The 21,937-nt window shown below is 47.7% G+C and overlaps 1 protein-coding gene across 2 annotated transcripts in view; it reads left to right on the top strand.

Moving 5' to 3' along the window:
* The window catches only part of LOC115405099 (glypican-1-like), a 75,014-nt gene that overhangs the window by 46,918 nt on the left and 6,159 nt on the right, over positions 1-21,937 (top strand). For both annotated transcript variants that reach the window (XM_030114559.1, XM_030114558.1), the window contains 3 exons: positions 3,026-3,184; positions 12,947-13,174; positions 13,278-13,441. In XM_030114559.1, the coding sequence (XP_029970419.1) occupies positions 3,026-3,184; positions 12,947-13,174; positions 13,278-13,441 (551 nt within the window). The remainder of the gene's footprint in view (positions 1-3,025; positions 3,185-12,946; positions 13,175-13,277; positions 13,442-21,937) is intronic.

Below are 21,937 nucleotides of genomic sequence, written 5' to 3'. Positions count from 1 at the left end.
AAATGTGACCTTAAAGTGCATGTTTTACGAGAGGAGTGTGTGGATATTACACACACACACACACACAGAGACACACACACAGGCCGTGCTTATACTCACACCTTCTTTGTCTTATCAGAAAGTAGATAAATCACAAGTATTTTTGTTGAAAGTCGTGCTTTTTCTGAAGCGATAAGCAGAGAAAGCCAGTGGATATTGAAGGTTTCTCACCAGGATGTTATTCATTTGGAGGAGAAGATTATCTTTTTATTATTCCCACTGATTGCATTTAGATCCCAGAACTATTATCGAAACATGCAGCTGTCATCGACTTCTTCTTTCTTTCCTGCAACAATCCAGAAACCTTTAATTTCAGCCCAAATTTCCTCTTTGGAGCCGAATCAAAACTCATCAGTTCCAAAGCAGAGTTTATCTTCAGCTGTGATTAACAACTTCATTTTGTCTTTTCACCAACGGATAAAAAAATCCCCTCTGGCCTCTTTGCAAGGAAACCAGCATGATGCTAAATTGTTGGTTATTTTCTTCTTTACGTCGTACGCGCAGTGGAGCAGACAGCTAATTAAAAAAAAAAAAAAAAAAAACAAGGAGAAATGTTGGGTGTATTTGTACTTTGTAATGAAAATATATGAATTAATGGAATTATCTTACATATCTACGTTTGTTTTTTGTGGCTGTGGATGTTAAAGCCTCAAGACTGCCTGAACTTCCAGTGCATGTGTGTGTGTGTGTGTGTGCGCGCGCGCGTGTGCGTGTGTGTGTAAAATGAAAGAGTGTAAAAGTAGAAGTGCCTGTCTGCTTGTTAAGTATACATTTCCTTTTTCACTTCAGTGAAGAGTGGCTTACTGTCACTCTAACCGAAATAGACACACACACACACACACACACACACACACACACACACACACACACACACACACACACACGGAGTCAAATGGAAAAGCTCGCTCTGTCAGTAACATTAGTTCGCTCTTCGGTTATCCAACTGGAAACGTAACACTCAGTTACAGGTGACCTTTCCTTTCCTGCTGTGTGTGTGTGTGTGTGTGTGTGTGTGTGTGTGTGTGTGTGTGTGTGTGTGTGTGTGTGTGTGTGTGTGTGTGTGTGTGTGTGTGTGTGTGTGTGTGTGTGTGTGTGTGTACAGTGTAGATGCTCACACTGATGTTTCTCTGTATTAATCAGCTGCAGTCTGACTGTATGTGAGCGTCTGTCCTGCTGCTCTCTCAGCTGTTTTTCGTTGTTTTTTTTTTTCGGTTGACGTCCTTCAGCAGAGGACAGGAAGCAGATTGCATTAGAAGGAACGGCCGCAGCTTCACACGCCGACACTCAGACCGACCCGGGCGTTTAAACGGCAGCGTTAAAGGCTGGATAGTCGCAGCTGACCCTCGCGCTTCTCCGTCTCTTTGCTGACCGCTCTCTCTCTCTCTTTCTGTCATTTCCCTTGCTCTGTCGTTCAGTCTCTTTCACGCATAAATCACAGAAAGCCGGGTCCAAACTCCCATGGTCCCGCGGTGCTTGTAGGTGTGAGTCAGACCATTAGGAGTGAGAGGCTGCTGGGAGACGCTCAATGTCACCTTCCCTGCTTTTAATTGCTGCTCTCCACCGTCAGACCGGCCGAGAGAAGACATTCAGAAGACATCAAGAGGCCGTTTACACGGCGGCGATTTCTAAGTGAAATCGCAAAATTTCACGTTGCGTTGTGGCCGTCCGTTTACACGACAACTGAATTTGCAACTTTTCAGGAAATAGACTATTAAATGATATACACACATGCACAGTAAATGAAGTTAAAACTGTGGCGCTAAACAGGAATCACGGAGTGTGGCAGTTGAAACCGATTCTGGGCTGCGTTTCATTGACGTGTGCGCCGCGCCGGTGGAGCCGCTCCTGCAGGGCGCGTGCTAACGATCGCCTGAGGGACATTAAATCATTAAATCCTGCATTTATGTGTGCTTACAGGATTGTGTATGCTTTGCATCTGGAGGCCGAGTGCAGCTCGGTGATGTGAAGCGACGTGTTAATTAAACAGTTCAGGACTTTGAATAAGTAAAGCTGCAAAGCTTCAATAATGGAACAGTGTCTGGATCAGAGAGAGCTCAGCCATTTACCCTTTGACCTGTGGGTAGCTGAACTGCTGTGTTGGTCTTTTATGCACAACATCGGTGAAATAGAGCCGGAATAACCTTTAAATCTAGACTGTGAAGGTTCTGTTTTGTTGACCAGCATTCGTCAGTTTCCTCTTAATTCGAATTCATCTTTTGTGGCAAACAAGTTAGTGTGTGGTTTTCTTTTTCCATATTTAAGAACACAAAAAAAAAAAAAAAAAAAAAAAAAGCAGCATTTTAAAGCATCGACTCCATCAGTGAGCTGGAAGAATAAACACAGTCGTTCCACTGCGCTCCGGGAAAAAAGAAACGCCACGCAGTTGGAAGCTGTTTGATTGCAAAATACATGCAGCACATGTTCATCACAAACTTCGCCGGGCTTGAAGAACGGCGAGCGCAGAAGACAAAGCTGTGACCTTTAGTCTCGGCGGGGGAGAGCGGCGGAGCCGCGATCTGATCTGCATACACTCCGCAGCCCGTTTGATGCCGCTGTGCATTTGTTTACGTGGTGCATCACACACACCCTCATGAATAATCTCACGCTCTGCCTCGCTCCGGAAGATGAACAGTACTTCCTAGAATCTCTCATCTCGTCTTCTCACTTGTAAATAAACATTTGTTGTGATTTGAGATGCAGACTGATTGCAGCTTTAATCTCCTCTGATGTCTGCGTAAGTGCAAACACACACAGTTTATGTGCGTGTGTGTGTGTATGTTTTAAGCCTGCGTGTCAGGAGCGCTCATTAAAAGTGCATGGGAGCTGCACCGCTGCTCATCACGCAGGAAAACACACACACACACACACAGTCGTACACAACCAAACACTGCAGCTGATTGAGCTCCGTCGCGTTGGTGTGTTTGATACAGTAGATGGAAACGCTCGCCTGCTCCTCACACACTCCTCTCTCCTCTCTGCCGTCCAGGAGAGCACCTGCGCATCTGTCCTCAGGGCTACACCTGCTGCACCAGCGACATGGAGGACAACCTGGCCGCGCTGAGCCGCAGGGAGATGGAGGGGCTGCTCAAAAACGCCGGCCGCTCCCTGCAGACCTCGCTGGCCGGCCAGTACAAGGCCTTCGATGGTGAGTTCCAATCAAGTGTCAGATCAGCGGGATGAGGGGATTTTATTTTGCTTTTTTTTTTTTTCCCTCATCATGCTCAGAAACAAGACCAATGTACTTTCACTACTTACTGATACCAAAACCAAAACCTCTCAGTTCTCTGCAGGATGGGATCAATACTCCAAATCAGCAAATCCCTTTGTGTCGGGCTCCAAATGCATTCCTGGATATTGAATGGTGAAATTATGTTGAATGTGGGCCGGGCTGGATGCCTGCAGGCTGGCCACACAGCAGCGCCGTTCAGACAGCTTTGTTGAACGGATTGCTCCAAAGTATACGGTGCAAAATAGCTTAATTTAAAAAGGCTGATTTATAATTCATCAATGGCCCCCCTGAAGAGAAACAAGCCTATTGATGGAAACTGCTTTTTCAACTACAGCTGAATCAGAAAGTCTTGTTTCCCACCAACAGATAAAGAGAAACACATTTTATGGGGATTTACAGTGAGAGGGCTCACAAGTTTACAGAGAAGATTAGCGGAGGATGTGCAGCGAAGTCCGGTTTGCGGGGAAAAACAGCCTGTTTGAGTAAAGAGTGTCAGATGCTCCCAGTGGGACAGCACCGCAGACGGACGGGTCGGCATTCAACCGCCGGACAGAACGGAGGAGGAGACAAATAATCTCATTTACACGACTGAGAAATGTAAAAGAGGTTTGAAGTGCAGTGGCGTTCCCGGAGAGTTAGCCCGGCCTCTCCGGAGTGATTAGTGGCCCGCTGACATCTGTTTACTCTTCCTGTGCTGCTCGGCGCTCTGCCGTTCTCGCCGTGGTTTTGTAGTCGGGTGAGGAGGATCCATCCGTCCTGCGTCCGGGACGCCCGACACAAACACACATCTGGTCCGGGATGGTTTATGTCATCCTGAACTTCCTTGCTCTGCAGGGACGCACCTCATCTAGCACAGCGGAGCCGGTAAACAACGCGGCGCTGCAGGCACACACACACGCACACACACACACGCACACACACACACACACAGATGCACATCAGTAAGGCGTGTTGCCTCGTCGACGAGTCATTCGGAGCTTGTTATTTTTCCTGTACGCTCGCCAGACGTGTTGTTACAAACTCCTGATTGCTGCTGCTGCTTTGAAACAGAGAATTAATTAGACTGTTTATCTCCGTTGATTCTTAATCTATCCACATTTGTACTTTCTGTCCTCTGCTCCACTTCTCTTCTGCTTCCTTTCTCTCCTTCTTGAGCATTTCTACTTTCTCTCCTCTGCGATCCTCAGCCTTGTTTTTCTTCCACGCTTTATTTTTTTTTCCTCATTTTACCCCAGCTGAGCATTGGATGCGAATATGAGAGCTGACAGAGAGGGGTGTGTGTGTGTGTGTGTGTGTGTGTGTGTGTTGGGACCTGGAGGTCTAAAAAGCATCTGCTGGAAGCTGCGTCCTCAAACACAGCCGAGTGACAGACCGGGGTTAATTGGACCCATAATATGTTTCATTTGCTGCCACATGACCGGTGATTTTCCCCGAAGACTTCCTGTTGTTAGCGAGAGCTGCCGAAAAGTGGGAATAAGACACATTTCATCAGCGTCAGGTTATATTTAGACCTCTCGTTCGGGGAGTTCTCTTTCTGTTTCACTGTTAATAAAGTCAGTTGTTTGGACTCCGAGACTCAAAGGACAAATATTCCTCCGATTTATGTAGTTTAAAGCAGAAAATGTACTGATTCTGGTAGCGGTGCGGACAGATGTGTGTGGCGACGTAGCGTCCGTGCAGAGTCGGTTTAATAGCTTTCAAAAAGTGGTGTCGACGCGTCCCGAGTGGCAGCGAAGCGTCGCTGGCCCGCGTGTTTCCAGTCGCTGCACATCTGGCTGCGTTTAGCAGGGTGTGGGCTCGCTTGCAGCATGTGGCTAAGTGCAGGGTGTTACTGCCCCGGCCCAGGCAATCCGGGCCTTTTTAAGGTCCCGGGATTTGGGAAGAAGCGCCGACCGAGCCGCAGATTAGAGGACTGGCGTGCTCGCATCCAGCCGGCCGAGCGTTCGCACAGTGACACACACATCACGTGTGTGTCTGTGACTCACCGTGTGAGAGGTTCCGCTCACAGTGCGACTGGACGTGGTTTTTTTTTAATGCATCCCTGTGTCGTTCTCAGTGTGTAAAAGCTACAAACTAAACAATATGTGCAGCGTATAATTAAGAGAGGGAAAAATCAAACCGAGTGGGCGAGCGAGAGGACGGTGAAATGAAAAGAGCGAGGCAGGGGAAGGGCGGCGGAGAAATATTGAAATTGATTTTGATCGCCGGGACAAACAGGAAAAAAAATGGAGTTGGGAGGAGAAGCGGGAAGGAGGAAGGTCGTGGAGGACGGGGAGAGTGACGGCGCCGGAGGGAGCCGCGTGCTCGACGGCGTCCAGGTGTATCAGACAGACGGAAAAACCTTCAGCCTGGCAGGTGGCGTTCGGCCCGGCGGCGGCGGCGGCGGCGGGACGTCTGCGGTGTCCTCAGACTGCTTCTGTCGCACGGAATTCATGCAAATCTACACTTCTGACCGTCTTTAAGGCTCGACTGTTTACGCTTTGCATAACAAAGCTGAAGACAGAGACGGAGTTTTTCATCATTCTGACAGGCTTTTCTTTTCATGTCCTTTCAGGTCTTGGGTCATTAAAATGTGCGCACATGCACTCTAACAAGGTCACGGACCTCTGGGCCACTGAGTCCCGGCCCATTTCTCTTGGCAGATATTTGGTCATTGAGCCTAATCTGATTTGAAAAGCACTGGCCGAACGCTCATTTCTAGTAGGAATTACTTTCTTTTTTTTTTCCCCCCCCTTTTTAAGTGGATCTCTGAACATCTCCCAGCTGGCCTGTTAAGTAATCCCATGTTCTCCCTTGGAGACAAACTGAGAGGGAGCAACCGAGGCGACCGGCGTTAAAGCCGAAGACTGAATTTGTTGAACAACTCATCCAAAAGGCGGAGGCGTGCAAGAGAAAAGGTTCAAATACAAACCCCTCCTTCAGTTATATGCATTTATTTAGATTTTATGACTGCCGAACTGTCGAAGACAAATGTTCCTCAGCCGTTTGTTTTCATGAAAACCCCGTCGAACTTCCCTGCTTTGTGGTAGATTTTAAACATTTTGAACGTCCCAGCCTGGTTACGTGAAGCACACGTGCCAAATCCTGAGAACATGTGATTTAAGTTCATTTGACAGTCCAATTCCAGGGAAAGTCCTGCTTTCATGCATATGTATTCAGTGCGGTCACTCTATTAGACACCTGCCAAAAAGAAGCAATAGAGTAAAGTATCAACATTCTGTTCACGCTGATCCACATTAATCCAAGCCGACCTTGATGAACTGGCAGAGTAAACCCCGGAGAGGACGCCGCTCCATCATACGGCATGCGCACTATTATTCTTACACTTGATTTATAGTCACTAAATCAACAACAAACCGCAGCAGGGCTTCAGTCTGGAAGCAAACCCTCAGATCCGTCCGTCGGCTCCGATAATGCACTTCTCATGTGGACACAATGCAAGTTTTTTTGGACATTTCATCATATTTATACCAGAAAGTTTCATTAAAATGAACTTCATGTTGCGATTTTATGAACAGTTGAAATTATAGACCTTTTTTTTTTTTTGTTTCCCAGAGCCACAACAAAGAAAAAGTTCATATTTAAAGGTTATTGTGGCTCTGTTTCACCGGTCCGGCCCACAGAAGATGAAACTGTGCTGAATGTGGAGCCTGAACTAAAATGTGTTTGACACCTCTGCTCTGCTCTGTAAACTGTGAAGTAAATCAATCCGTCTGAAAACAGAAGAAGTGAACCGACCCACTTGTCCTTGTTCAGGTCGGCCGTGTAAAACTGGTGAATGGTTGTTTGCCAATCATGAAGTGCGTGCCTCCCGGTGACCCCATCTGCATCTGCATTGCTGCAAGCATGCAACACGTCCGAGCCCGCCAACGCCGCCCACCCTCTAATTTGCCGCTCCCAGGGTCACCCCTCCCGATGTCACGGGCAGACAAGGGCATCTGGTCCCATTGTGGGGCTTGATTGGCTCATTTTATCTGCATGCAAATCATGTCGGTGAGGACCTGGAGCACACTGGCCTAATTATGCCAAACGCATTACTCACCAGGAGCAATGGCGCCTGGGAAAGAACAGGCAAAAAAAAAAAGAAAAGAAAAAAAGCTAAGGAGACAACGTGAGAGTGAGGGAGGAGGGTGGAAAGTAAGATCAGATAGAGCGGGGAAGGAGGGGAGGAAAATGACAGCCAAGGAGGAAGCGAGCTGTGGGGGAAAACCACTTAAAAAGAGAACCAGATGGAGAGAAGAAGAAAGAGGCAGTGGCTAAATGGTGCGTAATGGCAGCCGGGAGACGTCGGAGGAGACACGGTGAGAAAGTGGAGTGAAGGTTTCCACCCAGAGCTCCTTGATAAACGACGTGCATTATGTGATACGTCGGCCTGTTTAAAGCCGGGCACCTCATAATAGAGTCTAAATTCTGACTAAGGGGCCTGAAGTGCTCCTCGGGCGCAGATAAGAGCTGTTATTGATGAAGAGTCCGTCCGTCTCATAAAGCGTCTAATGGCTCCCGCGTCATCCGCCGTGCGCTCACTGTACCCAGGACAACCGTCGCTGTTTGTGCCTGTTGTGTTTAGTTTTTCATCGTCCTTGCACAGGTGGGGTAATAACTCAGCCGAGGGGCCGGGGACTCTGGGTCGTTGCGGCAGATGATGGATTGTTGCTGCGAGTGTGGCGTTACCACAATGCGTTATTCGGTCCGTCTTCCTTCCATTCGGTCCTTTTTAAACACCGCTCGGCTGTCAGTCATCTTCAGACGCCAACGCCTCGTCGCAGCGGGCGGCGGCGGCGACCTGCGGTCGGTCCGGGGGAAACGAGTGAATCTTTAACAAGCCTCACAAGGAGGGTTCACACGCTCGCTTTGCATTCAGCCGCACAGCGGGAAGGTCACGGGTTGAAGCACCGCGGACCGGGTTGACTTCCCGACCGGACGCAGTGCGAGACGAGACGGGCCGCTCGGCACCTCAGGGTTTGGCGATTCAGGCGTCCGTTTTACCCAAAAAGCTGCTCAGACACGCGAGATGCAGCTGTCTGGAAACTGCTATCAAGGGGGAACTTTTGGAAAACACTTTGATTCAGCTTCAGATTCGCCGAATAACAATCATGAATATTCGTGTCACAGCACCCACTAGTGGCGCATCACGAAAACTACATCGCTTCCATGTGAACAGACGTCGTTTTCAAAATGTTGTCGTGTAAACTTGAACATTTTCTGAAACAGAAACACAAAAGCAATGATTCCTATATTCCGTTTGAGAAATTCTCGCGTTAGAACAAGAAATATTGGCATCTGCAGCTTCGGCAGCTGCAGCGAAAGAACATTTGAGTTTTTAATACGCCCTCTCCTCCGATCCTCATCTCATGCGCTCATTTTCTCTCCGTCTCGCTCTCTCCTCTCTGCCGAAGCAAAATCCGTCTAATTTGATCTCGCAGCACTTGTCAAATGGGCAAATAGAATTAAGGCTGCCAGATATGAAAGAGGTATACAAAAGGTGCCTTCGCAGCCCCGTTTCCATCCCCTTCAACCTTTCATTCTTCGTCAGATCTCCCCTTTTCCATCCCGTCTCCTGGAAATGTCTGATGCTGTGCCAGAACGAGCGCGTCTGCGACGTGGCGCTGCCGGTTTACTATTTATGGTTCGGAGCTGGATGCGACGCCGCGTCTCTCAGTTCAAGTCGTGATCAGTAAAGGTCAGAGGGAAGCGGAGGAAGTCTTTCTTTAAAAATCGGTTCAAGTTCATAGCATTTGTTGGGAAATCCCTTCATTTGTCGCAGTTAAAATATCTTAACGTTATCGAACCCTGTCAGCGGGAGCCTCAGTCACTCAGTGCGATTTCAAAAACCATGAGAGAGCAGAGGGTGCGTGGAGCGAACGGCGACTCGTCGGTGCTAAAGAGCCGATTTTGAGAAGTACTCATCAAGAAGAGTGTGGAGAACGTTCTACTGGCACGCACTTTAATGTGCGCGTGTTAATTGAGGCTTAGAAGCAGTGGGATGAAAAAAAGAAAAGAAAAAGAAGGCAGGAGTGGAGTTAAAATAAGCCTCTGACATGTCAAGGTGGCCTGGATGTGGAGCTCGGAGTGATTACAAATGAAATCATTAACTCCTCTGTCACTGCAGGAAGAAAGTCATTAAGGCGCACGCCTGGCTTCGCTCCTTCAAAACGCTTCTGTGTCGGTTAGCGAGGTAAAAAGATGGAAAGCCAAAATGTGTCGCTGGGAGAGTCGAGTTTGAACAATTCGGCTGATCTATTGTCACATTAAAGTTTTTTTTTTTTGCTCTTAATCATGCAGAGGCGATAATGTTGAAATATTATCATCAGATCGGAAGAGGCACATCAAAACACGAGGGGAAGGGAAGGCAGCTCGTCTTTTAGTGTTTCTGTCATTCGGTTTGTCGGTTTTGCGTGTTTGTTGTGAGTGTGTGAAGGTGCCTTGTGCGCTTCAGTTAAATGAACCTAACAGGTGTTTAACAGGCTGAAGCTGAAACCGAACAGGGACTTTCTGGAGATTAACTGCTTAACTTGTTAACTTCAGTGAAAAAGCATAATTTTTTCGTTTTTGATTTAGAAAATTTTCAGAAAAGCAACATTTTTGAAATCTATCACTAAATAGTGACCCAATGTTCCCAGTGACCTCCGCTCAGTGAGCATCTGAACTCAAACCGGAACCTTCCCCCGCCATCCAGCCGGCGATCGCAGATTAAAACGTGAAATTAATGTTCGCGTCGGCTCCGAAGAGCTTCTATTCCAGCTGTTGTTTGTGCCTCCAGACCTCCGCTGTGACGTAACAGGAGCAATTAGACATGCTCTCCGTCAGCCGTCCCCAGAGAGCCGCCGTGGAGGCAGGAGAAGAAGAAGAGCTGGAGGCGGAGCTCCCGAGGATGATGGAGGACCGCGGGAAGAACGCGAGGACGGGGACTGAACGGCTTGAGCGCCGTCTGTCACCGAGACGCAAACAGAAGAACGAGGAAAGGTCATTTTCACAGGCCGGAGCACAGGAAGCGCACGCGCGTGCGGGAGGGACGGTTCGCGTCACGCTAATGATGATCATTATTCACAGAGAGTAAAAAGAGCGGAGGAGCAAACGGGGACAGCAGAACTCGGTTTACCTCCAGGTGTGGCGGTCGGAGACCCGGCGCCTGAGAAAAGCACCACAATAAGTTCCTATAAACGCCTGAATCATGTGTTGAAACGCCGTCCGTCTGTCTCTCTGTGGACACGTGTCTCCTGGAACACGTGTTTTCCTGCTGACTGGTGGAAATCTGATTTTGTGTGTTTGCATGTTTGCCTGTCAGTGGCACAGACCCGGCCCCGCCGGCGCTCTGCGGCGCTCTGCGGCGCTCTGCGGCGGGTCCGGAGCCGTTTGAAGACGGTTTGAGTGGCAGGAGGTCAGGGAACAGGGGAGCGAGGTATCACACTGCAGCCCTGCAAACCCAGACTGGACGGACCGCGTGTCAGGACACATTCATTCCACTGCATGTTTATTTATTCCACTGAAACGGCGACATCCAACCAGCTCAGATCGGTGTAAAAGCTCAAACATTAACTTTCTCTATATTTTGCATGAGAAGGTTTCATTAAAATAGGAATTATGTTTATTTTATAGTCAGTTTTACATGAGTCTGACACTCCTGTGTTAAGGTCAGCGGCACTGGAAGAGTAATTCAAACACTGAGACACACACACACACACTCTCTCTCTCTCTCTCTCTCTCTCTCTCTTTCAGAACTGTGATCAATTTAGAGACAAATTCTAAGATAAAAGGAAAAGTTGCTTCATTTCTTTCCCGTCCGTCAGACTGAGTAATGCTCCAGAGGCCATCAGATACAGTGAAAGCAGGAATATGAACCCCCTTTCTGTCTGCGTGATCGACCATGAGTCTCTGCGAGAGAACCTCATCCCAGCATGCATTTCTGCGGAGCAGCCTTTTTTAGCTGGAGGCCTGTGGAAAACGCCAGAAGAAAGCAGCAAACAGCAGCAGCTGTGAAGCCAGTCCAGGAGTGTGTGTTAATGAGCAGAGATACAGTATCCAGTGCTTAGATAATGCTCCACAGATGGTTTGGGATGAGCTGAGAGCACATGGGAGCGTTACGTAAGGCCAAGAGATGAGACCGTCTTCAAGCCTTCAGCGGCTCACACTCAATCTACCTCCGTTCACCGTGTGTCTTTAAATATGCAAGCTGGTGTGTATGGGACGTATGTTAGGTGTTTTTTTTTTTTTTTGTCAACATGCAAACCGCTGGAAGGGCATCATCACACACGCACACACACACACACACACACACACACACAAACACATCAACACACCCGTGGGGCTGCAGCCTCCTCTCCTCTGCATCTCCCTCTGAATTAGGGCGGCGGCTGGAAAAGATAAGACACCTAGAAAATAAACACGGCTGCACAGCAGCACGGCTTCCATCTTCCTGTTCAATTCACACAGGAAAACAAACACACACACACACACACACACACACACACACACACACACACACACACACACACACACACTGGGAAGGTGTTCGCTTTACTGATGGTCCGGGCTGAACTTTCTGCTGTCTCGGCAGAACTGAACCTCATTTATAAACATTGTTTGCACACAGAATGAATGAATGTAACAATGCTACCGAAAATGTGGAATTTCTGGAAACAAAACTCAGAGTGTGCGTCCCTCATCACCTCCACACAACTACAGCGCAGCGCAAACAGGTTTAAAGTAGAGATGCACCGATACCAAGGGCGAGTACCAACCTTACGCTACTTGTACAACCTGTATAATGTAAAGCAGTAGTGTTCGGTTCAATGGTTTACAATACGCATTACATTATGTGCAGTAAACTTATGATTTTCATATTTTACATCAACGAAAACAACCATGGATCAGCTGAAGTTGTCATTTTGGCTCATTTAATCCTCTGCAGGTTGAACCTGGGGGGAAGTGACAGCTGAACTTTGACATTTAGACGCTGCTTTCTCCTTTTGCAGCTCAGTGTGTGGAGATGTGAACAGCTCCGCCGGGCCTTCGGGGAAAGACTGTGAATGCCTCCGATTCTGGCTAAACATGCTCACACATCTTCAAATGATGATTTTTCAGTTGATAATTGAAGAAACATCGTTTGGATTTGGAGCTCCGTTGAGATGTCTCAGACCTCGGCGTCCGCCTGCCTGTCACTCTGTTTACCTTCCTGCCTTCTTCACTGCCTACATTTGCAAAAAAAAAAAAAAAAAAAAATCCTGCCTTGAAGCGGCATACGCTGCACCCTGGAGCACTGTCAATCTCCCCCCCTCTCCCCGGAGGGACGCCCGGCGCAGTTCAGCTCCGGGCTGGCTGGCAGTGAAAAGGCAGTGTTTGTATGCAACGAAGAATACGCCGCAAAGCCGGGAAACGTGTGGAAATAATTACTTTCCCGTGGAAGCACTTCCAGCGTATGATGGCTTTATAATCATGTGGAAATATTACAGATGGATCCCTGACTGTACGAGGCTGAGACATCTTGTGTTAATGGCCTCTCTTCTCGCCCGGCGTTACGTCGAGCGTCGCGCAGTACAGTAGCACAGAAGGATAATGTGAAGATATGAAGTAATTTATGGCTCAGAGAGGGAGAACACTACAGCCTGGAGTTGCTGACAGGGTATAAAATGCTCTTCCTCAGCCGTTTTTAAACTATTAACATTTTATGTCTGTTTTTAGGTTACTTCCTAGAGTTGCTGAACCGCTCTTCGATTAGCCTGCAGGAGACTTTCATTCCAACTTGGGGCTCTCTGTACTCCCAGAATTCCCAGGTCTTCTCCGACCTGTACACGGATTTGAGGCACTACTACCGAGGCTCCAACGTCAACCTGGAGGAGGTGCTCAATGAGTTCTGGGTGCGGCTGCTGGAGAAACTCTTCCACCAGGCAAACAAGCAATATTTTATAGGTAAATGATTAATAATTCAGGATTTCTGATCATCTGTTCATGTCCTTGAATCAAGGTTTTCATTGAGTGTGTGTGTGTGTGTGTGTGTGTGTGTCGATTCCAGGTGAAGACTACCTGGAGTGTGTGTCTAAGCAGATAGAAACACTGCGACCTTTCGGAGAAACCCCCCGAACGGTGAAGACCATGATCACTCGCACATTTGTGGCCGCCAGGTCATTTGTTCAGGGGCTGGTGATCAGCGGAGAGGTGGTCCGAAAAGTCTCCCAGGTAGGTTCGCACTTAGGACTCATTTCTTTTAAAATTATAGATCTGAATTTCTCCTGTCAAACACGGCTCAGAGAACTGCAGAGATATATATTCTGTCTGATCTGGCGCAGTGCTGAAACTGCCTGTGCCCTCCGTGTGTGTGTGTGTGTGTGTGTGTGTATGCATTGGTATTCTGGAGCGTAAAGGTGCGAACTCTTCAGCGTTGGCCTCCATACGAGCACCTCAGCGCTCTGGAGCCCTGCTTTACCAGTCCGCGCACATAGTGTGAAGCCGTGGCAGATCAATGTTAGCAGAAACAAGAGGCTCCGTAAAGGATGGCCCGCAGCTCAGACAATCAGCCACTGCAACAACAGTTAATGTCAGCCCAGCGCTGAAAAATGTCTCCCGGGGCTGCAGGGAGGGTTAATATCTCCCGGGAGAAATGGCCGCCGCTGCGTGTGAGACAAGACCGAGGTGAGGATCAGAGCAGGCCTGAGAAATCATTCCAGGGAGGTGGCCGATATTGATGCCCGCGTGAAAAATATCTGCTGTCAGACACGAGGCAGGCAGACGGGTGAGAGTCGCAATGAATGCGGGGAAAAGCTTTAGGGAAGCAGATGCTGTGGCAGTTATGAATATTGGAATTATTTCCTTGAAGTACAAGGTCATGTTGTTTTAAGCCATGCCACACATTTCAATAAATTAATTTCTTACAATGCAATCTTGAGTGGGCTAGTCCTGTAAAATCATGTTATTGCAACTGTCAAATTTGAACTTTAAAGTTTTTCGTTGTTGTTACATAGAGTAAACATAATGAAAATGTTTATTTTCACAAAAATGACCACAATCTCAACATAAAGTCAATTTTAATGAAGACCTCTGGTGAAAAGTTCAGTGAAAACTCCCAGAAAACGTCTTCTAATCTGTTAAGAGCCACAATCATTACAGTTTTCATTTATACAGCACCAATTACCATCTAAACCAGTTCAGTTTAAAAAAAAAAATACCAACAAACCCACATGAGTAAGCATATGTAGGTGTTGGTGGTAAGGAAAAAACTCATTTTCATTGGTAAAAAATCTGCAGTACAATCAGATTTAGACATGTGAGGTTAGGGGAGAGTAAAAAAGAACTGGATGGAGGACAGCAGCACATAATCAGTGTGGTGCAGGCTGAGGGATCAGGCACCACAGACACCACAGTCCGCCTGTTCCTCTACGGCCGTGAGACGAGTTTCGCTGATCGCACCGACTCAAGCGGAGCCCAAACATGCAGCACAACTGGCCAGTCTAGCAGCTAACGAGAGACAGCATGATGGGAACAACTGACGGAGCTTCAGGATGTGCGTCGGGGAGATTCCCAAATTTTGTTGCATTCGAGGTTTTACATTGTGTTGTTGATATTAATGATATAGATGAAACAGCAACCATTCCTAGAAGACCCCCATTAAGACGGTTCCATCAAAGGGATTCACCCCATATTGACTCTATTAAAAACATCGAAGTCATGAAACATAAGGCCCGTGGACTACAATCAGTCCTCAAGAGGCTCCAGTCCGGCCGAGCCATCAAGCAAATATGAAAAACTGCAAAGAAAGCACTGACTTTTTGAACAAATTTCTTCAGAGTTGTGGAAACAGCACAGCAATGAGAGCTGAGCTGAGATATTAAGGACGTTGTCATGAGAGCTAGCTAACTAGCATTAGCATCACGGTCATGTGAGTTGAGTTTGGAAAAACATGCATTAAACAGATGCCACCTCAGCTGGCTCCTCTCGATGTGGAGGAGTAGCGACTCTACTCTGAACTCCGCCCTGATGACTGAGCTCCTCACATTATCTCGAAGGGAGCGTCCAGCCACCCTACGGAGGAAGGTCATTTCAGCCACTAGTATCAGTTTCTTGTCCTTTCGGTCATGTCCCAAAACTCATGACCACAGGTGAGGGTGGGGGTGTAGATTGACCGGTAAATTAAGAGCTTCGCCTTTCAGCTCAGCTCCTTTTTCACCACGATGACTGATATGACTCCATCACTATAGATGCTGTACCAATCCGCCTGTCAGTCTCACCTCCATCCGTCCCCCACTTGTGAACAAGACACCAAGACACCTCAACTCCTCCACTTGGGTCAGGGTCTCTCCGCTGACCTGGAGAGGGCAGACTACCTTCTTCTTGTCGAGGACCATGGCCTTGATTTGGAGGTGCTGATCCTCATCCCCATCGCTTCACATTTGATTGCGAACCGCCCCAGTGCATGATGGTGCAGGTTCCATGAAGCCAACAGGACAACATCCTCTGTAAAAAACACAGACGAAATCCTGTGGTCTGTGGTTGAGGTCAGCAGCTTCACACCTCTGCTGTAAGCAGTGTTAGTGCAGACCAGCTTTCCCCTCCTGAGGCGCCTGACACCAACCGGTGGTCCTCCTCCATGGCCTCCCCGAACTCCTACCAGACCCGAGTTTTTGCCTCCACAACCACTTGGCCTGCAGGTACCTGTCAGCTGCTTCTGGAGTCCCACGGGCCAACAAGACTCGATAGGACTCCTTCTTCAGCTTGACGGCAACCCTTACTTCCGTTGTCCACCAACTGGTTCGGGGTTTGCCACGGCAGGCACCAGAGACCTTACGACCACAGCTCTGAGAAGCTGCTTCAACAATGGAGGTGGAGAATATGGCCCACTTGGACTCAATGTCCCCAGCCTCCCTCAGGATCAGGGATAAGCTCTATCAGAGGTGGGAGTTGAAAACTGGGCTGACAGAGGGTATCGCAAGATGTTCCCAACAGACTCTCTCAACACGTTTGGGTCTGCCAAGTCTGTCAGGGTTCCTCCTCTGCCAGCGAATCCAACTCACCTCCAGGTGGTGATCGGTCAACAACTCTGCTCTTCTCTTCACCCGGTCAGATGACACAACAGCGATGTCGATCAGCGACTTACAGCCAAAGGTTGCCAAATGCACTTATGGACACCACCTGTGATTGAACACAGTGTTCATAATGGACAGACTGTGTGCAAGCACAGAAGTCCAGTTACAGAGCACTGCTTGGGTTCAAATCATAGAGGCCATGTGTCTCGATCACCCCCCATCCAGGTCAAACTGTTGCTGCCCACGTGGGTGTTGAAGTCCCCCAGTAGAACGATGGAGTCCCCGGTTGGAGCTCTGTCCAGTACCCCTCCCAGGGACTCCAAGAAGGCCGGGCACTCTGCACTGCTGTTTGGCCTGTAGGCCGAGACAAAACAGCAGTGCAGAGTATCCGACCCAAAGGCGCAGGGACAAGTCCCTCTCTTTCACTGAGGTGAACTCCAACACATGAGGCTGAGCTGTGTGGGGATAAGCAAACTCCCATCAGCCCACAGCTGGCAACGCCAGAGAAGTGGAGAGTCCAGCCCTTCTCAAGGGATTGGGTTCCAGAGCCCAGCTGTGTGTGGAGGTGAGCGTAAGTACATCTATCCAGTACTTCTCAACCTCTCTCACAAGCTCAGGCTCCTTCCTCCCCAACGAAGTGACATTCCATGTCCCTAGAGCCAGTCTCTGTGTCCGGGTATCGGGTTGCTGGGCACCCTGCTGTCGACTGCCACCCAATCCACACTGCACACAGACCCTATGGTTCCCTCGGTGGGTGGTGAGTCCACCAGAGGTCGGCCCTGCGTTGTCTGTTCGGACTAACCCCGGGCCTGGCTCCAGGTTGGGGCCCTGGCTGTGCCATACTGGGTAATGTCACAGTCCTTGTTCTGTTGTTCTTCAAAGGGGCTTTTGAACTGTCTTTGGTCTGGCCCGTCACCCAGGACCTGTTTGCCATGGAAGGCCCTACCAGGGGCATGAAGGTCTCGACAACATAGCTCCTGGGATCATGCGGGCTCTCAAATTCCTCTGTCACAATGAGAAGGTGGCAATTCAGGGTGGAGATAAAAATGTATCACATAGAAAAACTTTAAAGTATAAATTTGGGTTATATGGCCTCTGAAATTAAATGAGTTATCAGACATTTGACAACTCAACAAGAATGGTATCAGTTCAAAGTAGTATCATTATGCACAGCTCTAAAGACAAATGAAATCTGATACACAATGGATAAAAAAAACTGGAAAAACTTAGGGGATTTTTTATTTTCTTGGGGTTTAAAGCCGTTCAACTCAGTTCTGTTTATGTTCTGTCAATTACTAACTGAGTCAGCTTAAGGCGTTCCAATAAAAAACAGACAAAACCCAACGAATTCCACATGAGCACGCATTAGTGGCAGAGGAAAGGAACAGAAAAAGGGTTTTAATGGGTTTAAACCTGCAGCAGAATCAGACATGATGCTGTTAAAGACAGAAAAGAGCTGGATAGAGAGGGACAGACACCTCGTCAATGCTGTGCAGGAGCCACGGAGGAAAACAGAGACCAGATCAGAATGATCATCAGCTGCACATGTTGAGATGTTTGTTCATGATCTGCAGCCCTTATGTCAGCGAGATGCGGCAGGCTCGCCGGCACACTCATTTTTCCATTTCCCTGATGTTCGCACACATTTCCTGACATCCGCCGATGGACAGCGAGTGACGCCGCCGTCACAAGTGTGTCTAAAAAAAAAAAAAAAAAGATTTGTGTAAATAATTAGCCGAGCTTTTATGAAATCACAGCTGTAATCGGGGGGGTTTTGGATCCGCTGCGAGCTGAATGAGGCCACGAGCTGCTTTCTGTCCTATTTAGAGCAGCCTGCATGGCGAAGGCAGGCGGCGTTGGGGACACGTGGTCAGTGTCTGTAACGGACGACTCCCTGAGCTGCGTCCACTGATCCGGACAGGAGGAAAAAAAAGAAAAAAAAAACCAAAACAAGGTTTCTCGTCTTTCTTTTAGGTCCCATTTACACACCGTCCATCTTCTGAGTCGTGAAAACAAACCCTCAGTCGTCCAAGTCCGATCTGATCTGACTGAAAGTGGTTCTGACTTCCACCAACTGTTCTTTTTCGCAATCTTTAAGCGAGTTTGTGTTGTTTTTTTGTTTGTTTTCCTCAGTGACAGCTGTGCTGTATTAATGCAGATTGATGCCACACTGCTGTCAACGAGACACTCAGAAATCCTGCACCTTCTCTATACTCCGCTCACTCTTCAGGTTTTATTTCCTCACGCTTGTAAAATCTACTTTCCCCAGAAGTCCAACCTTCCTTCCAGTGTAATTCTATCTGCGATTGATCGGGCAGTAATGAGACGACCGCTCCTATTTTTATCTGAACAAAAGACACCTCAAGATGTTTCCTGAACAAAACCCAATCACTCACAAGAACATTTGTGTTTGAAACCGTCGTTATTCTAATTAAGAATGAACGACATGAAGAGGGGTGATGAAGAAGCATTTCTTAGTAAATAAAGGAGGGGAGAATGTGAGCTTTCAGCAGAAAGTTGCAGAATTAATCCCTCTCTTGCTTCGCTCCGGTCTGCACCAGTTGCTCTGTCCTCAACTGCTTTTGTGTATTTTTTTTTTTTTTTTTCCGGGATTTTCGGTTCCCTGGGGTGAGGGAGTGGAGGAAGTAGGCCACGTGCCGCATAGCTCACTTTGGAGGCGAGGAGTCTGGATCAGCTCGCTCTGTAGCACGGGAGGAGAGGTCGCTCATATATCCTTACTAATTACAGAGGAGAGACAGGCAGGAAGATGAAGAGCGAGGCAGGGAGAGCGGGAGCGGGCTCCGCCTCCGCCGCCACAGGCAGCGCAGAAGCCGCACGCAGGTATGGCGAGCATGTTGTGAAGGTGAAGCAAGGACAGGCAGATACATGGAAATCACAAACACCACATCAAACAGAGGCTTTCTGAACTCACACTCTCTCTTTATTAGGCCAGAGAGGAGCTGATTGTATTCAGCGTGAGTGTGTGAAGATGCTCCCCGACTCTGGAAGGTCAAAGATTTAACTCCTCCGGCCCCAGGCTACTCCTTTTTTGTCTGGAGAAAAAAAAAAAAAAATCCCTAAATTTAGTCAGCAAACAGCTGCAACGCTGAGGAATCAGCATGAATAACCTTGGGTGAGACTGATAACAGGCACTTGAGAGTGTTTTGAAAAACAATAAGTCTCCTTATCCTTATCTGCAGATTGTGGTTTGAAAAACTCTTTAAAAAAAAATGAAAACTTTAACTTCGGCATGATCAAAGCTGAAGAAGGGAGCCTGTAATTAAGATTCAGGACTGAATATGAATGTTTAATGCAAAAGCGATTTTGAGTCCAAAATTAACCTCAAATGTTTGTTTTTGAAACATCTAGAGTGGGCTGCACCGGTTCTTTATTGTGGCGCAGAGGACGAAAATGTCTATTTTCACAAAATCAAACAATTATTTCAGAATATCTGTGTAAATCTGTATAAAACCAATTTTAATGAAACTTTCTATTGCAAAATGCCCCAAAAACTTCTTCATCTGTTGCGTTCTGAGTGTTTTTCCCCCTGACAGCCAGGCTTTGAGGCTAATGCTAGTTAGCTAGCTTTGATGGCAGCATCACTGATCTCTCAGCTCGGTTCTCAGTGTTCCGCTGTTTCTTCTTCTGTGAAAAAAATCTGTTCAAAAATCAGCTGACATGTTTCCAGTGAGCTTAACGGTTTGGAGGGCTGGACTGGAGCCGCTTGTGAACCGGTTTTGGTTCAGAAGGCCATATGTTTGACACCCAACTTTAAAATATCCATTTTGATTCCAGTTGATTCTTTTACGCAGCTCTATTCAGGCACTACTTCTTGTTCACTACAGTCGAGTTAATCCTCATTTCAGCAGATCTTGGCCTCTGAAAGTGAATTTTTTTTTTTTTTTTTGTAGAAACCGAAATCATTTCTTTTCGGATAAGCTGACTGCCACAAAATTCAATATGAAATCTTTTTTTCTTCCTATTCTTCTTCTTTTTGACTTCTTCAATCCTTTGGTGTGCTGGGAAATTGGAGCACAGACTTTCATTTTGTGACAACTTATTAAGCCGTTATCAGTTTATCAATCCACAGATAGATTCTTAATGAGAAGCAGCCTAAGCTTGAGACTCGGAGGGTCTTATTAGCACTTCCTCCCCGTACCCGAGCTCCACCGGCTCCAAGGTTACACAGGAAGTTGTCAACATCGGCCTCCAATTAGCAGCACTGAGGAGTTACACAGTGTTTCATGTCTGGCCTGGGAATCCCGGCATTAACGCCGAGAAGGATGATGTAACTGAAACTCCATTAACCACCGCGGCTCCTTAATCAGTATTTCATTAACATCCCCCCCCCGTTTCTCTTCCACTCCCTCCTGCTGAACCTGCTTTAACGCCCCTCCACCTCTCATGTTTAGCTTTTCCCACTCATCCCGCTGCATTCCCTCCCTCCCTCCCCCTCCCTCTCCCTCCCTCGCTGAAAATCGTCTGACTCATCCCGTTAATGAGCGGCGGGGAGAGGATGGAAAGACGGGAGGAAAGCAGGGCAGGAGTGAGGATCTGACTCACGTCTCATATGACTCCAGATTAAGCCTGGGAATGTGGTTATTGCTTATCTGTGTCACTTGTTTCACTCGGTGCTGTAATCCTTCCTCTTTTATAAGAAAATGTTGTTTTTTTCTTTTTCCATTTTAGCTTCGTAATACACTTTTTTTTTTTTTACTTAAGTTAGGAATAAACAACTTGAACCGGTGTTATATTTCACCAGTTTTGATTTTCATGGAGCAGATTTTTACTGATCTTCACTTTTATTGTGCACATTCATCCATTCTCATGCCATGAGTCCAGTGTCTTGCTCAAGGACACTTCCACCTGCGGATGGACGGGGAATCAAATCTCCAACCTTTCGATTGAACCGATTTGCCGACGCTTTATCAGCAGCGTTGCGTAACGCAGGACAAAATAGGAAAATCAGCGACAACCGCAAACAGTCCAGGAGAAGGACGAGCGTGACCGTAACGCCGGTATTCCTGAAAGGAAAAGACCTCCGAACATGATACGGAACGGTCCGTCCCTGATTGAAACCGGCCCGATTCATGTCCCCTTACGCAGAGATTACTGGAGTCTCCTCCCTAAACCCTGACAGGCCTGAGAGCGAAGGTCAGAGTGTCAGCGAGGTGTTTTCCCACCTGATCTCAATTGTTCTGTTTTCACTGTATATTTGTTAAAAAGCTGATTTTAACAGTCGGAGGAACAGTTTCCAGGAAAAGCATCAGGCTGGCCCAGATGTCAGCTTAGAGGAGCTTTGTATGCGTAGCTGCTCTCTCTCTCTCTCTCTCTCTCTCCCTCGCTCTCAGACACACACCCTATACTTCCTGAGGTTTTGTATGCATAGCTGTACTCTCTTGTGAACAGGGCTTACTGGTATTAACCCAGTTTCACTTTTCACGCACGAAGGCCCTTTCCTGGGGGAACGGCCTTGTGGGATGGAGCGAGAGGAGTGGAGGATTCTGGGAGGCTGGAGTGAGCGACTGCCAGTACTTTGTATGAATGTCAGGGCCTTTTCATCACATGGTGAAACAAAAGGTGGATTCTCCCCGAGTGGTTTCCACGGAAACCGTGCCCAAAGAAAGTCTGGTACACGCTAAGAAAGGTCACGGCG

This window comes from Salarias fasciatus, chromosome 18 (assembly GCF_902148845.1).
Source record: "Salarias fasciatus chromosome 18, fSalaFa1.1, whole genome shotgun sequence".
NCBI classification, from domain to species: domain Eukaryota; kingdom Metazoa; phylum Chordata; class Actinopteri; order Blenniiformes; family Blenniidae; genus Salarias; species Salarias fasciatus.
Note: the sequence above shows the minus strand (reverse complement) of the source record. Positions and strands in the feature narration are given on the sequence as shown.